At 45.7% G+C, this 16,749-nt stretch overlaps 1 protein-coding gene across 1 annotated transcript in view; it reads right to left on the bottom strand.

Annotated features, from left to right (window-relative positions):
- Positions 1-5,257: 5,257 nt before the first annotated feature.
- OCRL (OCRL inositol polyphosphate-5-phosphatase) overlaps positions 5,258-16,749 on the bottom strand; it is a 57,481-nt gene continuing 45,989 nt past the window's right edge. Inside the window, exons 12-17 of the mRNA XM_024758959.1 lie at positions 13,669-13,692; positions 10,514-10,630; positions 9,507-9,591; positions 8,788-8,915; positions 7,924-8,035; positions 5,258-7,710 (exon numbers count right to left, since the gene is read on the bottom strand). Coding sequence (XP_024614727.1) covers positions 7,586-7,710; positions 7,924-8,035; positions 8,788-8,915; positions 9,507-9,591; positions 10,514-10,630; positions 13,669-13,692 — 591 coding nt within the window. The 3' untranslated portion in view covers positions 5,258-7,585. The remainder of the gene's footprint in view (positions 7,711-7,923; positions 8,036-8,787; positions 8,916-9,506; positions 9,592-10,513; positions 10,631-13,668; positions 13,693-16,749) is intronic.

Raw genomic sequence — 16,749 nt, 5'->3', positions numbered from 1 at the left:
ACTCAGAGACAAAAGAAAAGTTGAAGCGAAGTAATGTATTCATAGGACACTGGATGGCTAGGTTGTGAAAAATATTCTCATGGAAATAATGTAAAAATAGATTAAATTAACAAAATTAAAACAACTATATCAGGGGAAAGGCTTGCATGTGTGTGTGTGTGTGTGTGTGTGTGTGTGTGCTGGCAAAGTTTCTGTAATTTTTTAAAACGTCTTTATTGGAGTATAATTGCTTTACAATGGTGTGTTAGTTTCTACTTTATAACAAAGTGAATCAGCTATACGTATACATATATCCCCATATCGCCTCACTGGTTTAGCCCACCGGTAACAGCACGGTAATATTTGGGCAATAAGACGTCCAGCCCGTGCTCTTGTTATGCAATTACTTTTGTGTGTTGTCCAGATTCGGAATGGTGTCTACTTTCATGCCTTAATTTCACAAGCCTGTATTCTGTTAATTTGATTAACAAAGAACACTTTATGCTAACTTTGCTGGCGGCATTAATATCGCATTCCCCTGTGCCGCACTCCTTTAGCAGAGGCATACGATTTAGCTTAGTCCTCACATCACATTTATACCCTCCAGTAAGTCTTCATGAGAGAGTGAAAACTGTCGAGTGATGCGGCCACTTTTCTCTCTCTGGGTTTTTGCATTGTCGGAGTGCAGCAATGGCAGAGAATTTTATGCACTTAATGGCTATTGTTGTGAATATAATGTGGATACTTCAGTCGTAGTCACCAAAATCTGCCATTATGATGAACTGATCTAATATCTCTATTAAGTCACAGGCTGGGTTCCAACCCGCCCCCCCCCCACCACCTCCAGCGTGATTGAGAACAGGCTTAATTCCTAGAGGGGCTCGTCAGCCTCGCTGAGTTTTAGTTCTGGCCTGCAGATAGCGTAGTCATCACTCATTATGGTTATCAGAGGAAACCAAGATGGATCAAGATATATCATCAGTAGTGGAGGAGGGGAAAATCCAACAGGTTTATAGTAAAGGATGTGCTGAGGGGACTTCCTCATGGTCACGCCCCAGTGGCTGTTTTTCAGAACACAAATTTTGGTCTGCGGTCATATTCTGGTCTGCCACTAGCCATGTACCAAGTTAGGTAGTGTCTCTGAGCCTCTGTTTTTTTTTCACCTGTGGAAGTGGGATAACGTGGTACCGTATACGGTGGTTTTCAAGGCTAAAGGTGAGGTTAAGTGTATTCGTACAGCACCTGGGATGAATGATAGCTATAGTTATTTGTTATTATTACTATTATTAGGATTTGGAGAGGGAGCATAAATCATATGACTCCCAAATAAAGCCGTCATGCCTTCCTGCTGCACAGCGAATAAAAGGCAGCCTCCTTCCCTGGGCTCTGTACGTGATCAGGTCCCTGCCTGCCTCTTGCCCAGCACGCCTCCTACCCCAAACTGTGTTTTGCCTGGCTGTTCCCTGAACTCGGCAAGCTCCTTTGCTGCCTTAGGGCCTTTGCATTTGCTGTTTCCTTTTTTTGGAAGGTTTTTTGCCAGATCTTGTGCAGCTAGGTTTTCTGTGGGACAGGTGGGTGTATATACTGTGTATTCTTCATTCAAATCAAGATACGGGATCTTTTGCCTTCCTGAGATTTAGGTCTCAGCTCAAACATCACCACCTGAAAGCAACCATCGCTGACGAAGTCCCCTTGCCGTGCCCTCTGGCATATCACCCTGCTTTATTTTCTCCAGAGCTCTCATCATGATCTCCAGTTACCTTGTGCACGGTTTATTTTTATGTCTGTCTACCCCCATCCCGCCCCACCCTCCTAGAGAAAGCACTGAGAGAGCAGCCACTTTACTGTTTAATTCTATATCCTCAGTACCTTGAACAGCATCTGGTGCACAGGAGACACTCAACAAATACTTGAATGAATAGTTGATGTAGAAGATGCAAAAGGAGGGGTGATGGTGACAGAAGCATGGCCAATGAGGGTGGGAGGAGGTGGGGAGGAGGACCACTAACTTCCAAGACAGGCGGGAAGGGGGAGGGATGAGGGGAAGCTGGAGACATTTTTATATGCAGCGCAGGGCTTCGAGAGGGCTGCTTCGGCTGACCGCTTAGACATTTTCACAAACAAAAGGGTGCAGTTACCTGCTGGGGGCTGAAGGGCAGCGGAAGAGGGGTCTGGCTTTTGAGGCTAGTAGAGGGTTTTGGAATAATTATACTAGCTGCCATTTAGTTAGCAGTTATGCACCAGGCACTGTTCCAAGCCCTTTAAACATAATTAGCTCATTTCATCTCTTGACAATTCTACGAGGAAAGGTACTATCATTACTTCCATTTTAAGATCTGGAAATTGAGGTCCAGAGAAGTCAATTAACTTTTTCCCAAGGTCAGACATCTAAGATGTAGCAGAGCTGGGATTTGAACCCAGGCTGTCTGGCTGGTGGAGACTGTGTGAAGAACCACTACAATTCCCTGCCTCCCTGGTCGCTGAGGTGCGGGTCTATGAAGGGTCAGCTAGAGATGAAGAGGAGGACTGTGGAATGAATGGTGCATGGCAGGCCCAGGGGCAGCCAGCCAGCCAGCATGCTGTGCCAGGAACCCAGGAATGGGAGCAAAGAGAGTGAATGGGTCGGGAGACGTGGGTGGTTGTGACTCAGGATTAAGCATGGCAAAGACGGAGGCTGAGGCATTCTGAAGTGCGTGAGGGAACGGGTTTCTGGGGAGAGAAAACAGCATGTGCAAAGGCCCTGAGGTGGGAAAGAGCTTAGCTCATTGGGAGGAGTGAATGGACAGTGTCAGAGTACAGTCGCAGGGGGCGGGGGAGGGTGACTGGTAGGCATTCAAACAGTCCAAGGTGGAGCCTAGGCATTGGTATTGTGTAAAGTACCCCAGGTTATGCAGCCAGAGTTGAGAACCACTGATTTAGACCTATTTCCAGGTGATACTAGTTTGGGGCTCACACTTTGAGAAACATGCTCTAGATGATTCTAATGAGTAGCCAAGGTTGAGAACCATTCACTGAACAGCACAGAGCCATGGCTTCAAAGTGTGACTGAGGAACAGGCAAGGCCCTGGTCTCCTCTCAGGGAACCGGGGCATGGGAGTAGCTTCCACAGGACCGAGGCGAGGGAGAAGGGAGCATTGGTTGGGAAAGAATGAACTTGGGTGAGGAGCAGCAAAGGTGGAAACTAGAGGGGGGCTTTATCCAAGGGGCAGGCGGAGGAAGAAGGGCTAGAAACCTGGCACTGAGGCCAGGGCACAGTGGTGCAGGAAGGAGCGAAAGGAGGCTGATGGGGAGAGGTGGGGGACGGGCAGAACTGCAGGTGGGGCTCCCGAGGTTCAAGGCTCACACCAGACAGCTGTTCCATGCTGGTGATGGCAGCTCATTATTCATCGTTTAGTTTACACTTCACCCCCCCTCTCCAAAAGATGGGTGGCCAAACTCTGAAATACGGAAGTATGGAAGGTGACGCGATGGTGTGTGGTGGGGGAAGGGGGACAGGCTGAGCACGGGGTCAGAATTTACTGAGCTGACAAGGTTGTCAACATCAAGTGAGGTCCCGAAAGCCTAGGGCAGTGCGGCAGAGCCAGGGTCATATACCGTATCGTGCGGAGCTGGGGGGAGCGGAGACTGGTTAACATCTACCCAGCACCCACTACGTGCCCGATAGCGTGCTTGCACTTCCTTTCTTTCTCATTTAATAATTCAAGGCCTGGTGGGCCATGGGAAAGTTTGGATTTTCTTCTTAAATGCGCTGGGAAGTCACTGGAGGGTTTTTAAGAGGGAAGTGATGAGAGTGATGTAGTTAGGTCATATAAGATCAGTACTATGCCCACTCCATTTGATAGGCCAGGAAACTAGAAGTTAGCTAGTCCAGGACCATGCGTAAGGAGGCGGTGGCAGAACCCAGATTGAAACCACGCCCCCTCTAAGATAAAGCAATTCGGGCAAAATGTTAACAGTTGGTGAGCACAGGTAGGGGTCCAGGGTGTTCACTGTTCCCTTCTTTCAACTTTTCTATATGTTTGAAAAATTTTGTAAAAAAATTAGAAAAAAGAACCAGGTCTAACTCCAAAGCTGAAGCTCTTTTTTTCCCACTATGCCATGCCATGTCACTAACCTAAATGACGTTAAGTCACTCATTGTCCCCTCTGAGCCTGACTTTGCCCATCAGAACGGGATTGGATCAGATCACCACCAAGGTTCTCTCCCTAACATTTCACGGTGATCTCGCCATGGCAGCATGTAGCTTTAGATCATAAGGCTACACTAAGAGCCAGGTCTTCAACCTGCCCTGCGGTCAGGAAAGCCCTCAAGGGTATCCTGTAACAGCAGCCAGGGATGTGGTTTCTAACCTCTGGGAAGGCAGTCACTGAGGCTGCTCTGCGACACCGCCCGCTGCTGTGTACAAACTGCTGGCCGTCAGTCTCCGTCCACTGGGGGGGAATCACTCGCAAAAGGAAACACCTTCTTCTGCCAAGGCTTCGGGTGGGGCTAGAAAAACCGTTCATGACGACACTGAATCAGCACATGCACCAGGGTCAAGTTCACAGTCAAAGGGGCTGTAAGAGGCCCTGGTTGTCAAGCAGCCTCCAGGCGAGGCCTCTTCGGTCTCGAAGGGAAAGGAATCAGAACGCCCAAATCCATACTGGAGATCGGCGGTGGCAGGGCAATAAGCACCATGCTCCAATTAGGGATCTCCTCTTAAAGTCTCAGAGTTCAGATTAGAGCCAAAAAAGAAAAAGCACAATTAAATTTATGGACTTTGTCACCCCAAGAGGTAATATAAGTTCAAAACTGATTTTTCAAAAGTTGCAAAATGAATTACGTGAAAACGGGCTCTTTGGGAGGCATGTCTACACTACTGAGGCTATGTTGCCAAGGCCAACTGGGTTCTCCCAAAATGTGGACAGCGAAGTTTGTCAGATTCCTGGGGCTGGCGCGATCATGGATCTGACCCAGTGTGACATTTATGGGCATATTAAGAATCAACATCTTTTCTCCTAACTGTTATTTTGTTGCCTGAATCCCTAGGGTCAAAACAAGAATCCTTGGCTGGCCTCTGAAAGCACTGTGACTGCTTTATTAACCTCTGAAAATATGTGGCTTCTTCTCCTCTCCAAGGGCAAATATGCTGAGAATTCTTACCATATTTCCCTGTAAGACAGGAAATGACAGTCCAGGCGTAGCGGTGGGGACTGCAGCGCAGTCAAGTGGGACCCAGTGACATAAGCCTCCCTCCTCAGTTCTTCCTAAGATCACACTTTGGTTTTTCACACAACATATATTTATTCAGAAAAAAAATTTGCAATAAATTATAATAAAAAAGATGACATGAAATACAGAATCCCACTAGCAGCTTTGCCTAGTGACCAAGACATTTGGGGGAAATACAACAAACAATTACAGAATAAGAATCAGGAAACAGTGAAAGGGAGACTAATAGCAACATCACCACGTGGGGTTGAACTGCTTCTTCCCTAAAAACGATAGATTCAGAGTCCTTCCCTACCAGCTGGATCTAAACTCCTTACTTCAGAGGCGCTAGGAAATAGTACATGAGAGGTACTCAGGAGTTAGAGGGTGGGGCTGGAGTAGGCACAGCAGGGAAGCAGATTTCTTATGTCTGCTCTATTTCTTGTCCCCCCTCCCTAGAGATTGTCTAAGACCCTCAACCCTGTGTACATCCCAGGACCAGAGCTGGAAGGAAGGTTGAGGCAGTAAAGCAACTGAGCGCATCTGCCTTCTGGAGAGTGAGCCGGATGCCGCACACAGCCCCACTAACCACATCCCTGACCACCTGAAGGCCCCAGGTGGCAGGAGACTGGGAAATGTGTCTAGGACAGGCATTTCCCTTTGTGTTACGACCCTGCCCCTGCTTCTATCATCTGCCTCTCCAGCGATCCCTTTCTGGACTAGTGGAGATGACAACACTGTTCTTCTGCTCAGTCTGCCATTAACTAAGTTCAACACCCAGCCCCTGGCCTAACAGATCTGCAGCTATTTGGCAACCAATAACTTGACTCCTACTTCTGTAATTCCCAATCAGGAGAGGCTTTAGCCAGAATATCACAGGATACATACCTTTTCTTCCCCCAAAGGACTCAACACATAAGACATGGGGGAATTGGAGAACCACTCATGGCGGTGCTTCCGCAGCTCTCTCCTTTGATGCTCTAGAAGAGTCAATGCCCAAGACCACACACAGAGCCTATACATGAGGCTCCTGGGATTTCATGTGAACATGTGACAATGAGTCAACTCAGGGTGGTTTTAATGAAAGAAAACCAGGAGGAAGCTAACTGCATCAGGCAGTTTTACAGTCAGTGGCTGGTGGCTGGTTTGCCAACCAACACAGATTAGTTTTTTTAAAAAAGGGCTGCCCCGCAGGAGCTTGAGTAAATGACAAGCTCAGAAGGTTGTCTTGGGCGGGAGAGAAGGTGCTTGGTTCATCCTACTGCACAGTCTCTTTTACACAGCACTGGAGAAGGTGACTGGGAGCTAAGGGCAGCTGGTTGTAGAGCCCAGAATCAGTCCTGATGAGGGAGTGGGTGACATCTGCCCCTGGTACTTCAGAAGACCGGAGAGGGGGGTTCTAAGGGTTATCCTCAATGCCCCTGCTGGGGGAAGGAGCAGTTTCTACAGAGAGGCCCACTTGAGGTGCAGCCTCTCTTTTTGACTGTGGTACAAGTGTTGCTCTGGAGGTGGATTTCTAAGTGGGGGATGGGCCCCACAGACACCCTGGATTGGTTCACATGTAAAATTTGAATAAGAACCAAAATGGATGGTAGGAAGCAGGACCTGTTGAGCATGAATATTCTCACTCTTGAAACACTCAAAGTGCTTCCACTCTGACTGTGATTCTCTCACATCAATGAGATGTCATCTCTAACAGTCCCTAACATTCTGCTACTTAGTGTGGTCTGAGACAAGAGAATATGGTTCCACCCATTGCAGATCCATAATAGGCCAATGTTAGAGAAATGTACAGATGCCATTGTAGTAGAGATGCACAAATGCATGTAACAACCACATGGAGATGGTTAACTCACTTTTGGAGACACCCAAGGAGTCACTAAGCTTCACCCAGACTTCTTTTGACATGATAGTATTAGCAGAGTAGGGAGCAAAGGGGGTGATACGGGGAGGGGGTGGGGCCAAAGTGCTTTAGACGAAGGACTACAGACAAGTCTGAGCTACAGCAAGTAGTGCTTGTAGGCCTAGAATGGGAACATCTCAGAGTTTAGGCCTCAGGTGCTAAGGACAATCACGACAGCTGGGCAGGAGGGCAACAAACACATCCCCAGGTAAAGGAGTGTAAATACAGATTTCTTTGCCTTACAAAGAGAGAACAGAAAAACACCAAAATATGGTAACTTTGGCTTGGCAATATAAGTCTAAAAGTATCTTGCTGCGTAGGGTATGGTAAGGGAGGGATTAGGAAACTCGCTTCCTTTCGCACTAGAAACAGAACTTTTTCATGCCAACAGCCTCCAAATTCTGCAACAGACCCTTCCTGTGGCATATCTTTTCAAATCATTCTGAAATACTTGGTGCCCAAGATCTTCCGCCTCTAGAATCTCGTAGAGTAGTAAGAGGAAAAGGTTTATTATTAGTCTTCATCACTCCCAAGCAGAAAACTCAGAAGGAACTGGGTAGCACGCTGGCGGTCACTTGGAGTCTGTCTTGCCATAAGGTTGGGTGGAGGCCTTAGGAGGAGGCTAGTGAAGAGAGTAGCTAGAGGGCAAGAGAAAGAAAAGGGGAAAACCCTTGGTCAGACACAACCTAAGCGAAGCCTCAGGGATGGGGGCTGGGGGGCCAGGGGATGAGGTCAGTGGGAGGAAGTGACTGCCGCAGGCCTGGACACTAGGGAGGGGATACACGTGTGCACCGTACACCGACCGTCCTGACCAACGCCCCCGTGTGGCCATTCTTAGGAAGTGCTCTTACCGATCATGTTGGCGCTGACGTTGTTGTACTCAGTGAATTTTAACAGTTCTCGAAGGAATGCCATCAAGTAACGAAAAACATTTCTATGGCATCCTGGAAGCTGGGAAATCACCTGTTTTTTAAAAAAGGGGGTGGGCAGTGAGGATAACAGGTGGAAGAAGGGAGTAAGAAGAGCTCACAGCTGCCATAAAAGTAGTTTATAATCCAACCCTTACAGGACTCCTCCTTTATTTACTCATGACCAATATAGTACCTGTCAAATGATAACTCCTGAGGCAGAATGCTCATCCTGTTTGGCCCCTGTCCACTCAATAAGCAGGTCACGCAGTTATCACACATTCGCATGCACGCCCTGCCTCAGGAGCAGACGGGTGTTAGCCTGGTCTTTTCCCATCTCCCTAGGCAGGTGGCTGTGGTTTTCTCTGCAATGCCATTGAGCATGGGTGGCAGCACCTCCCGATACTCACTAGTCTGATTCAGAGGTATTCTCAGCTATTGTGCATCAAAATCATTTCAAGGTTAAAAACAAACACCAAGAAGACAAAAAGAAAGGCTCACAAGTGTCACCCACCTTCCTGGGCATGTCATCCAGAATCCCATGTACGATCTGTTTCACTAATCTTACCCCAGAGTAGAGGTATCCACCCTACTCAATAGGTCAACTGGAAAAGGGTGGCAAATATAATAGGAAATAACACAACCTAAAATTTAAGGGTCCCAACTCTCAATGCTGGTGCCCTGCCATGAACAACAGATCCAGACCCATCCTATCCATAGCTGGATGCCCAGCTGGTTTGGTAAAAATCAATGATTTCTCTGTGGGGGAACATGCCTCAAACACACTCTCAGAGCAATAAAATTCACCTGTCGGCAGATCCGGGGATCCTGAGCGGAGTCGAGGCATCGCTGATAGAGCTCATAACAGATGACAGGCTCTGGCAGGGCTTCCAGGAAAATGAGCAGCGCCTCAGCCACTGAGTGATTACTGCCAGCTGGATTGGCTCCCGTCAAGGGAAAGAGGCTCCAAGGAAAAGGCCACACTTAGACCCGATTTTCCCCCTTCCTCAAGCTCCCTCAGGGATGGTTTCCTTCCTCTTATTCAGAGCACCCTTATCCTAATTGGGGTTTGATATTTTATTGGTCCAGGTATGCTGCAGCTGAGTTGTTACAGAATTGATCAAAGACTCTTGGGAGGTTTGGCCCAACTTGAAAGTCAAGGGAATGTGGCCTGTAGAATGACAGTTCACACTGGAAACTAGTCACCACCGTTTCCCATCCTCCTCCCTGTCCTGGTGACAGGAGTGATCATTGGCTTAAAGCAGAACAGCCCCATGGCTGTGGGTCCTATGTCCCATGCTAATTAAAAGTCGCCATTATCTAACCCTTGATTCCTTTTAGTAAGAGTCTGATAAGGAGAGAGGTCGAAAGTTCCTGAGAGGAATTAACTGTATAGTCAATGATTACCTTATAATAAAAGACAGCTACAAAGAAAATAAAGATGGAAAAAAAAATCAAATGTAGGTGGGAAGAAGAGTTTGGGCAAGTACACATCCAGCTTCCCAAGCCTTTGTCGAAAAGGATACGGATTGTCTTGGGAATGCTGGTATCCAGACAATCAATGATCTGCTGTAACTCCTCCTGCATTCCAGGGGTTTGGAACAGGTCCTCCTACCAAAGAGGTCACAATGAATGGAACACAGCAAAATGATCAGCACTAAGGTTCTGACGATCACGCAGGGATCAGGGGAGCAGCAGGAAGCAAAGGGCAGGGTGAGGTGCATATTCGTGATTAGGAACACGAATATGTTCCTAATATATAAAAGGTGTGACAATGGCCCCTTTTCCCTTTATCATCTCTATAATCCGTCTGAAATTTTATTTCAAACTAGAAAATTATCTTCAGAGGTTTCAGCCTGTACCTGATATGGCAGGGGACTAGAGGACTCCATGGGGAGACCAGGTGTTCCCACTTCTAGCCTCCTGACAAGTAGAAGGCAGAATCCAAACACGGAACCACATTCAAATACCAATACACAGAATGCTAGGGTAGGAGTAAAAGGGCATGTCCATACCAAACCCTGCCTTCAAGTTCTTCACTTTTCCATAGGTAAGACAACATTATCTTTCAATTTAATCCCATTTTCTTTTTTGGAAGAATGGGTTAGGGGTGGCAGGTATTTTAGATAGGATTGAAAAGTGAGGACCAAATTAAAGAAATGGGCTTGAAGTTTGCTTTGGACTTTGAAATCTGCAATGCTTCCATGACAGCTAAAACAGGCGTTACAGATTCAGGTGCTCAGCAGTCCAGGGGAAAGCATGTGTAGCCAGGAGACAGGGGAGGAGTTCGGCCCTGCTCCGCCATTACTCTTATGCCGTGGTCTTAGGTAAATCACCTAGCTTGCATGCTTCAGCTCTCACATCTGTAAACGGGGACACTTCCATCTGCCCAGGCAATCTGATATGACGGTGCTGCTCTGTGGAGGTGGCTTGGGAAAGTTAAAAGCACTGTATATACTGACGTGAGGTATTATCATTTCCCACTGGACTCACACACCTTCCAAAGTTGCAGGGCAGGCCCACTCTCACTCACCTGGTGACAGGCGTGTCTGAATAAGTGATCTACCAGGAGCCAGATCTCCTTGGGGACCTTAAGAGGTTTCTCACTGGCACCTTCATCCAAGGGAACCATCTGCAGCAGGGATTTCTCCTAATAGATAAAAAGGGGTGAGAATCAAAAGGGTCTCAATGAAAATTTCTATGTGTAACAATCTCCCTCAAATTCTGCTTATGTGGGTATGATCTGATCTTCACCTCTTAAGACTTTTCATTTTTTCTCACTGGGACACTCCTGGCCAGCAGGCACTTGATACGGATTCCCACAGTTAAATGATCTCCTTTTCTAGATGCTTCACTTAACCGTTAAGCATTCCACTTGGGTTTATTATGTTTATCACGTGCATGCATTGTGTGCTGTAAATCCTTTCAAGGGTGACACTGAGAACCAGCAATACAGTCACGGTAGAGCCCACACACCACCGGAGACTCATGGACCATTACAACACAACTGTCAACAGAGCGCTTTGAGACAGCAGCATCTACTTAGGTTTTTGTTGACTTTTTGTTGTTGTTGTTGTTGACTTTTAACTTATTCTTCTTTCAGGTCTTACCACAAATATCACAGCTTGCATTGTTGATTTAAATGACGTTCTCTGGTCCTCAGGAATGAAAGACAATTCACATTAGACCTACATATATGAATATTTCAGGCTTGATAGAAGGTCTAATTTTTTTTTTTTTTGCAGTACGCGGGCCTCTCACCGCTGCGGCCTCTCCCGTTGCGGAGCACAGGCTCCGGACGCGCAGGCTCAGCGGTCATGGCTCACGGGCCCAGCCGCTACGCGGCATGTGGGATCTTCCCGGACCGGGGCACGAACCCGTGTCCCCTGCATCGGCAGGCGGACTCTCAACCACTGCGCCACCAGGGAAGCCCAGAAGGTCTAATCTTAAGGCACTAAAACTCAAAGTCTTAAGATACAAAAATAGTAAACTGAATACAGCATACCAAGAGCCAGAAATACCATGAAAAGTCTAGGCTCTGAGTCCAGAAGTTATTCTTTATAGTAGTAGCTCAGCAAAGAATTCTTGGGGCTTTGACTCCTTTCACCTAACTTTCTACCCTATGTTAGATTCTCCTGAAAGAATCTCAGAGGAAAACCCAGAAGTGACCTAAATTAGATCAGTAACTAAATCTGAACTTGAAAATGGGGGATAAATTCAATTATCTTATGTTTATATAGTCAAATATAAATTATACCGAAAAGATATCTGAAATAGCTTAAAAGGCATCTGAAGGCAGCCTTCATAAAAAAATCTAGTGGAGAAAATGGTGACCAACTTTTGGCATCTTCCCCCTTCTACACCTCCGGCTTAAGGTCATATATATGTTCAAATTTAGGAAATGCTGTAAATTTGATCCACAACCCTTATTTAGCCATGTCACTTTAAGGGAAAGAAGAGAAGCATTTCATTACTTCCAGATAGTGTGTGCACTAGAACAGAGCAGAGGGTTCTTCTTGACGTTCTGTTCTTCAATACACACTGGTGACCTTTTAAAGCCACTGTGCGCCTTTCTAAGGGAATAAGGAAGAGAAGGCAGCATGACAGTTGGTTATCATTTAAAATCTATCTTCTTCACATTCGTTTCGCTTCCTTTCTTTCTTTCCCTGGGAATCTATCATTTGATATTCACGTTTCCTACAGTTGCCAGACCTTCTATCAGTGGCTCACCCACTAACTTCTTTCCAGTTGCAAGTATTAAATCCAGGCATCTAGATGATATCTGAGCCAAAACACTGTCCATAATGCACTCTGCTCATTTTCTGGACCAAGTGCAACACACGTACAGATTCCTTAGCAGACACCTTCAAAGTTACCATATATAAATTATTCAGCACTGATTCATGTATTTTAAAAAAAATCTGACATCCAATTAGCACTCTTCCTGTACTAAGGCATTAAGGCAACACAAGGCACTGTTCAAGATGAAAAGACACATGGCCTGCTATTAACAGGGAAGGGCTGGGAAGCAGAGCCATCTCAATCCTTAGTGGTTTCAAAAGGTTAATAAAATGCCAGTAGGTTATATACACCATCCATTATCCATTTTCAAATTCATGTGTGATAATATGAAATGTCATACTTGTATCTCTGAAGTCTCGAGAAAGATTATGCACAAGAAACAATACTTTTTTCAAAAAGTCCACAAATTATCCTGAACTCTAATTTTCAAAGGGAAACCAGGCATGCTTTGTCTTCTTCTTTCAATGGGACACATTTAGTGCCTGGTAAGCTCACACTCTGTAACGTTAGTGCTATTAACTGAAGCACAAAAACAGTACACCATCTCCACCAACAAACTGCATTAAACTCCACCAGATGGGGAGGTCACATTAGACACTGTGTGAAAGTACTTTAAGAATGTTTTTCAAGCCCACGTTTCTCTACCGGATGGCCCTGTGTGGAGCCAGGCACCCTCCAGCTTGAAGATGGGGAGGTGGCAAAGCACCGCAGAAGGAGCGTTCACTCGGTTCCTTCACTGGGTATTCAGAAGACCCAGGTTCTAGTTCCCTCTGCCCCATACCCCTGACGTCAGGAGCAGTATAACTTCAGCGAGGTTTTTAACCTTCTTGGGCCTTGGTTGTCTATTAGAAATGGAGAAGACACCTTACCCTGTCTGAAGGCAGGCAGCTCTACCAGACGATCCCTTATGATCTCATTCACCTCTAGGATTCTAGTCTATGATCTGTTTCTTGATCGTACCTGTGTATTCTTTCAGTAATTAATCACTATTATCACTTCCCCCAAATCACGCTTAATGCAACAGAAATTCATTTCTGCTTTTACTATCATTGGAAATGGAAAATGGCAAACGGTACCCTCCTCCATCTCACAAGCTTTCACATACCTCAAGACAGCTCTTTAGTTACTTCTTATTTCAAAAATACAAATCTGAAACCTTGAGTCCTATTGCTTTTATGTACTGGGTCTCAATGACTTGACTGGTGCAGTAAAATAAATATCTGTCCTGTACTTCAGACACACTTAAAGACAGCTGGCAGGACTTTGGGGGATTCTCATGGAGTCAGAGGTGTCTGATATGGGAAAGCCTCGGGATAAATTCCAGGGACCATGGCTAAATGTTAATCAAGCACAGGGAAACACATAACCGCCAATGGATTGCATTACCTTTTCTAGGAAGCTGTCTTCTTCCTGAGAGCAGAGCAGGAAAAGAAAGTCATTGACAGATAGAAAATGATTAGAATTAATTTACAGAATTAGAAACAGATCAGTATTATTAGAATGCACTACCTCACTAGATACATTTTAAATTCTTCAAATAAATCATGATTGTTGAAAATGGAACGCATTCTCATATGCAAAGTTCTCTATCATGCGTATTCAAATTTTGTGCAGTATATTGAGACTATCGGTCAAGAAACATACATGTCCAGTCCTAGACTTTTGTGTCTTTTGGCAGCTGCCAGCTGAGCCAGCCAGACACCCACTGATATTTCCTTTTCCTGTGCTGCCTGGAGGCAGGCCCTGCCGCTATGCTGTGTGGCACCTCGCTCACCCTGACGCCACTTCAGTGGAAGAATTTGGCTGTGAGCCCGACAGCGGCCATTCAGGAGATGGTAAGTTTCTCTCCTCTCCACTGCCATGCCTCTCACCACCATAGCTAGCCTCCCAAGCAGTATCTCACACTCCTTTCCATCGCCCGGTACCCTCTCCCCTCCTCAAGGGCCCCTAAAGTCCTCAAATATGGAAGTCCCTCTGAAATGCAAATTCATTTCATTTCAGACCTTTGTGGACCATAAGATCCATCATTATCCCCTACTGGGTTTTCCTATAGAGTATAAGAGAAAAAAGAGAAGCAGGCGAGAGGGAAAAAGGTACTTTTTTAATCGCCTCTGTCTTTTGTGCTATTATTACAATGTAACAATGACAACAGCGACAGTAACTACTGCCACCACTTAGGAGGCATCTGCCATGTAGCAGTAACTGCAATGGGCTCTTATACAATGTCATTTAGTCTGCACATATGCACAAAGTAGCTATTATTCCCGTTTTACAGATGAGGAAACTGAGGCTCTGGGAGATTAAATCATTTGCCCACAGTCACACTATTAGGTATTAACTGGCAGAATCAGGATTAGAACTCAGGTCTGACTGACTCCACAGTCATTACCACTATGCTCCCTTAGATAACTTGAAAAGGATAAACTGACTGCTTCTTAGACAGAGAGGCAGGGGAAAGCTTGGAGAATGTATTCTACTCCCAGCAGGCTAAAGACAGTTATAAGGCAGCAGGGTTAGTGGAAAGAGTACAGGCATGGGTGTCAGACAGTCCTGGGTACAAATCTTCATGCTACCTCTTATTATTTTGTACAGACTGCAGGCAAGTTAGTAAACTTCATAGAGCCCCAGTTTCTTCATCTCCGTAACAGGGATAATAACACTTACCTCACAGGGACACGGAAGCAGTCTAAAACACAGGGGGTGTGGGGCAGTGGTGACACAGTATGCCAGCAGCAGGCCTGGTCTCTCAAAGTTCCCTGCACCCCCCAGCAACTTCCAACCCCGCCATGGGCTGCCAAGAACTTGGATATAAATCCCACGTCTCGGTCTGAGAGTAAAAGGAAAAATCCTGATCTTACCTTCACAGATGTGCAGGAGGTTGGAGGTAGGGAAATATGTGTTCCCTGATACTCCAAGTAGTAATGCTGAATGTATTTGTCCCAAATGACTGTTATATATGCTGGGTAGGGTTTTTAGTATTATTAGATACATTATGAATTAAACATGCTCTTATAGGTTTACCTAGACTTTTAAATACCATATATAGAATGAAATAAAAATAATCAGAGTAACAGTGCTTTAAAAAGTATACAATATTCATAGTATTGTAATTATAACACTTCTTAATGTGGAAGTTAATTCCGAGTGCCAAACATCTAATTTAACTAAATTCTGGAGCATAACCTTTTTTAAAATTTAGAACTACTTATTAACAAAGAGAGACTCTGCTTGTCTGACAGACTTCTCTATTTTCCCTCCTATGAATATGTGCCACATGATATGATGAGTAAAACCAGGAGAGTTTTTATATACTAACCTGTCAAACCAAGCCCTCCAAAAGGTTTTCTTCGGGCATTGACTACCTACCAGTGCAAGGCATTGAGCTAAATGTCTTTGAGGGGTAGGGCGGGTATGAAAAGTGAGGCTACAGTGAGGGGAAAGACACGGTCCCTGACTCGGGTTTACAACTGAATTGGGGTAAGGATTCCCAGAATTTATGGCCTGGCACTACTGTAATTCACCAATATGAGTTCTCAATAAATGGTTAAAACAAACAAACAAAAGACCAGGGGTTCAAAGGAAAGAGAGATGGCTTTCAACTGGGGCTGTCAGGGGACTTTTTCACAATGGTGATGTAACCTAACTAGCCCTTGAAAGATTCACAGGAGTTAAAATGGCAGAAATGGGGTGGGGACATTACAAGTGGGACGGGACAGAAATAAACAAAGTTGCAGAGAAGGTAAATCACAAGGTGAGATTAGGGAAGAGTTAGTCATCTGGTTCGTGGGGAGCAGGAGGGTATAATGAGAAAAATAGTAGGAAATAAACCTAAAAAGGTGTGTTGAAGTCAGACTTTGCTGGACCTTGAATGACAGGTAAAGCAATTTGGATCGTATTCAGCAGGCATGGGGGAGCCGCATGCCTAACTTTAAGCAAGGAAGCGATAGGCCCCAAAACTGTATTACAGAAAGATCAGTCTGACAGCCCTGAAGAGGGAAAAGAGAAGGCTAGAGAAATAGAGGTGAAGGGAATCGTTAAAAGGCTATCGAGGTAGGTCAAGCAGGAGAGAGCAAGCACCTCAACTAATAATGGGAACACAATATTTTTTTAAAAAATGAATGGGGCTTCCCTGGTGGTGCAGTGGTTAAGAATCTGCCTGCCAATGCAGGAGAGACACGGGTTCGAGCCCTGGTCCAGGAAGATCCCACATGCCGCAGAGCAACTAAGCCCTCAACTAAGTTGTGCACCACAACTACTGAGCCTGCACTCTAGAGCCTGCGAGCCACAACTACTGAAGCCTGCATGCCGAGGGCCTATGCTCCGCTGCAAGAGAAGCCACCGCAATGAGAAGCTCGTGCACCGCAATTAAGAGTAGCCCCCTGCTTGCTGCAACTAGAGGAAGCCCACGTGCAGCAATGAAGACCCAACGCAGACAAAAATAAAATAAATACAATTAAAAATAATATA

The sequence above is a fragment of the Neophocaena asiaeorientalis genome, unplaced genomic scaffold (assembly GCF_003031525.2).
Source record: "Neophocaena asiaeorientalis asiaeorientalis breed wild unplaced genomic scaffold, Neophocaena_asiaeorientalis_V1.1 scaffold1097, whole genome shotgun sequence".
NCBI classification, from domain to species: domain Eukaryota; kingdom Metazoa; phylum Chordata; class Mammalia; order Artiodactyla; family Phocoenidae; genus Neophocaena; species Neophocaena asiaeorientalis.
Note: the sequence above shows the minus strand (reverse complement) of the source record. Positions and strands in the feature narration are given on the sequence as shown.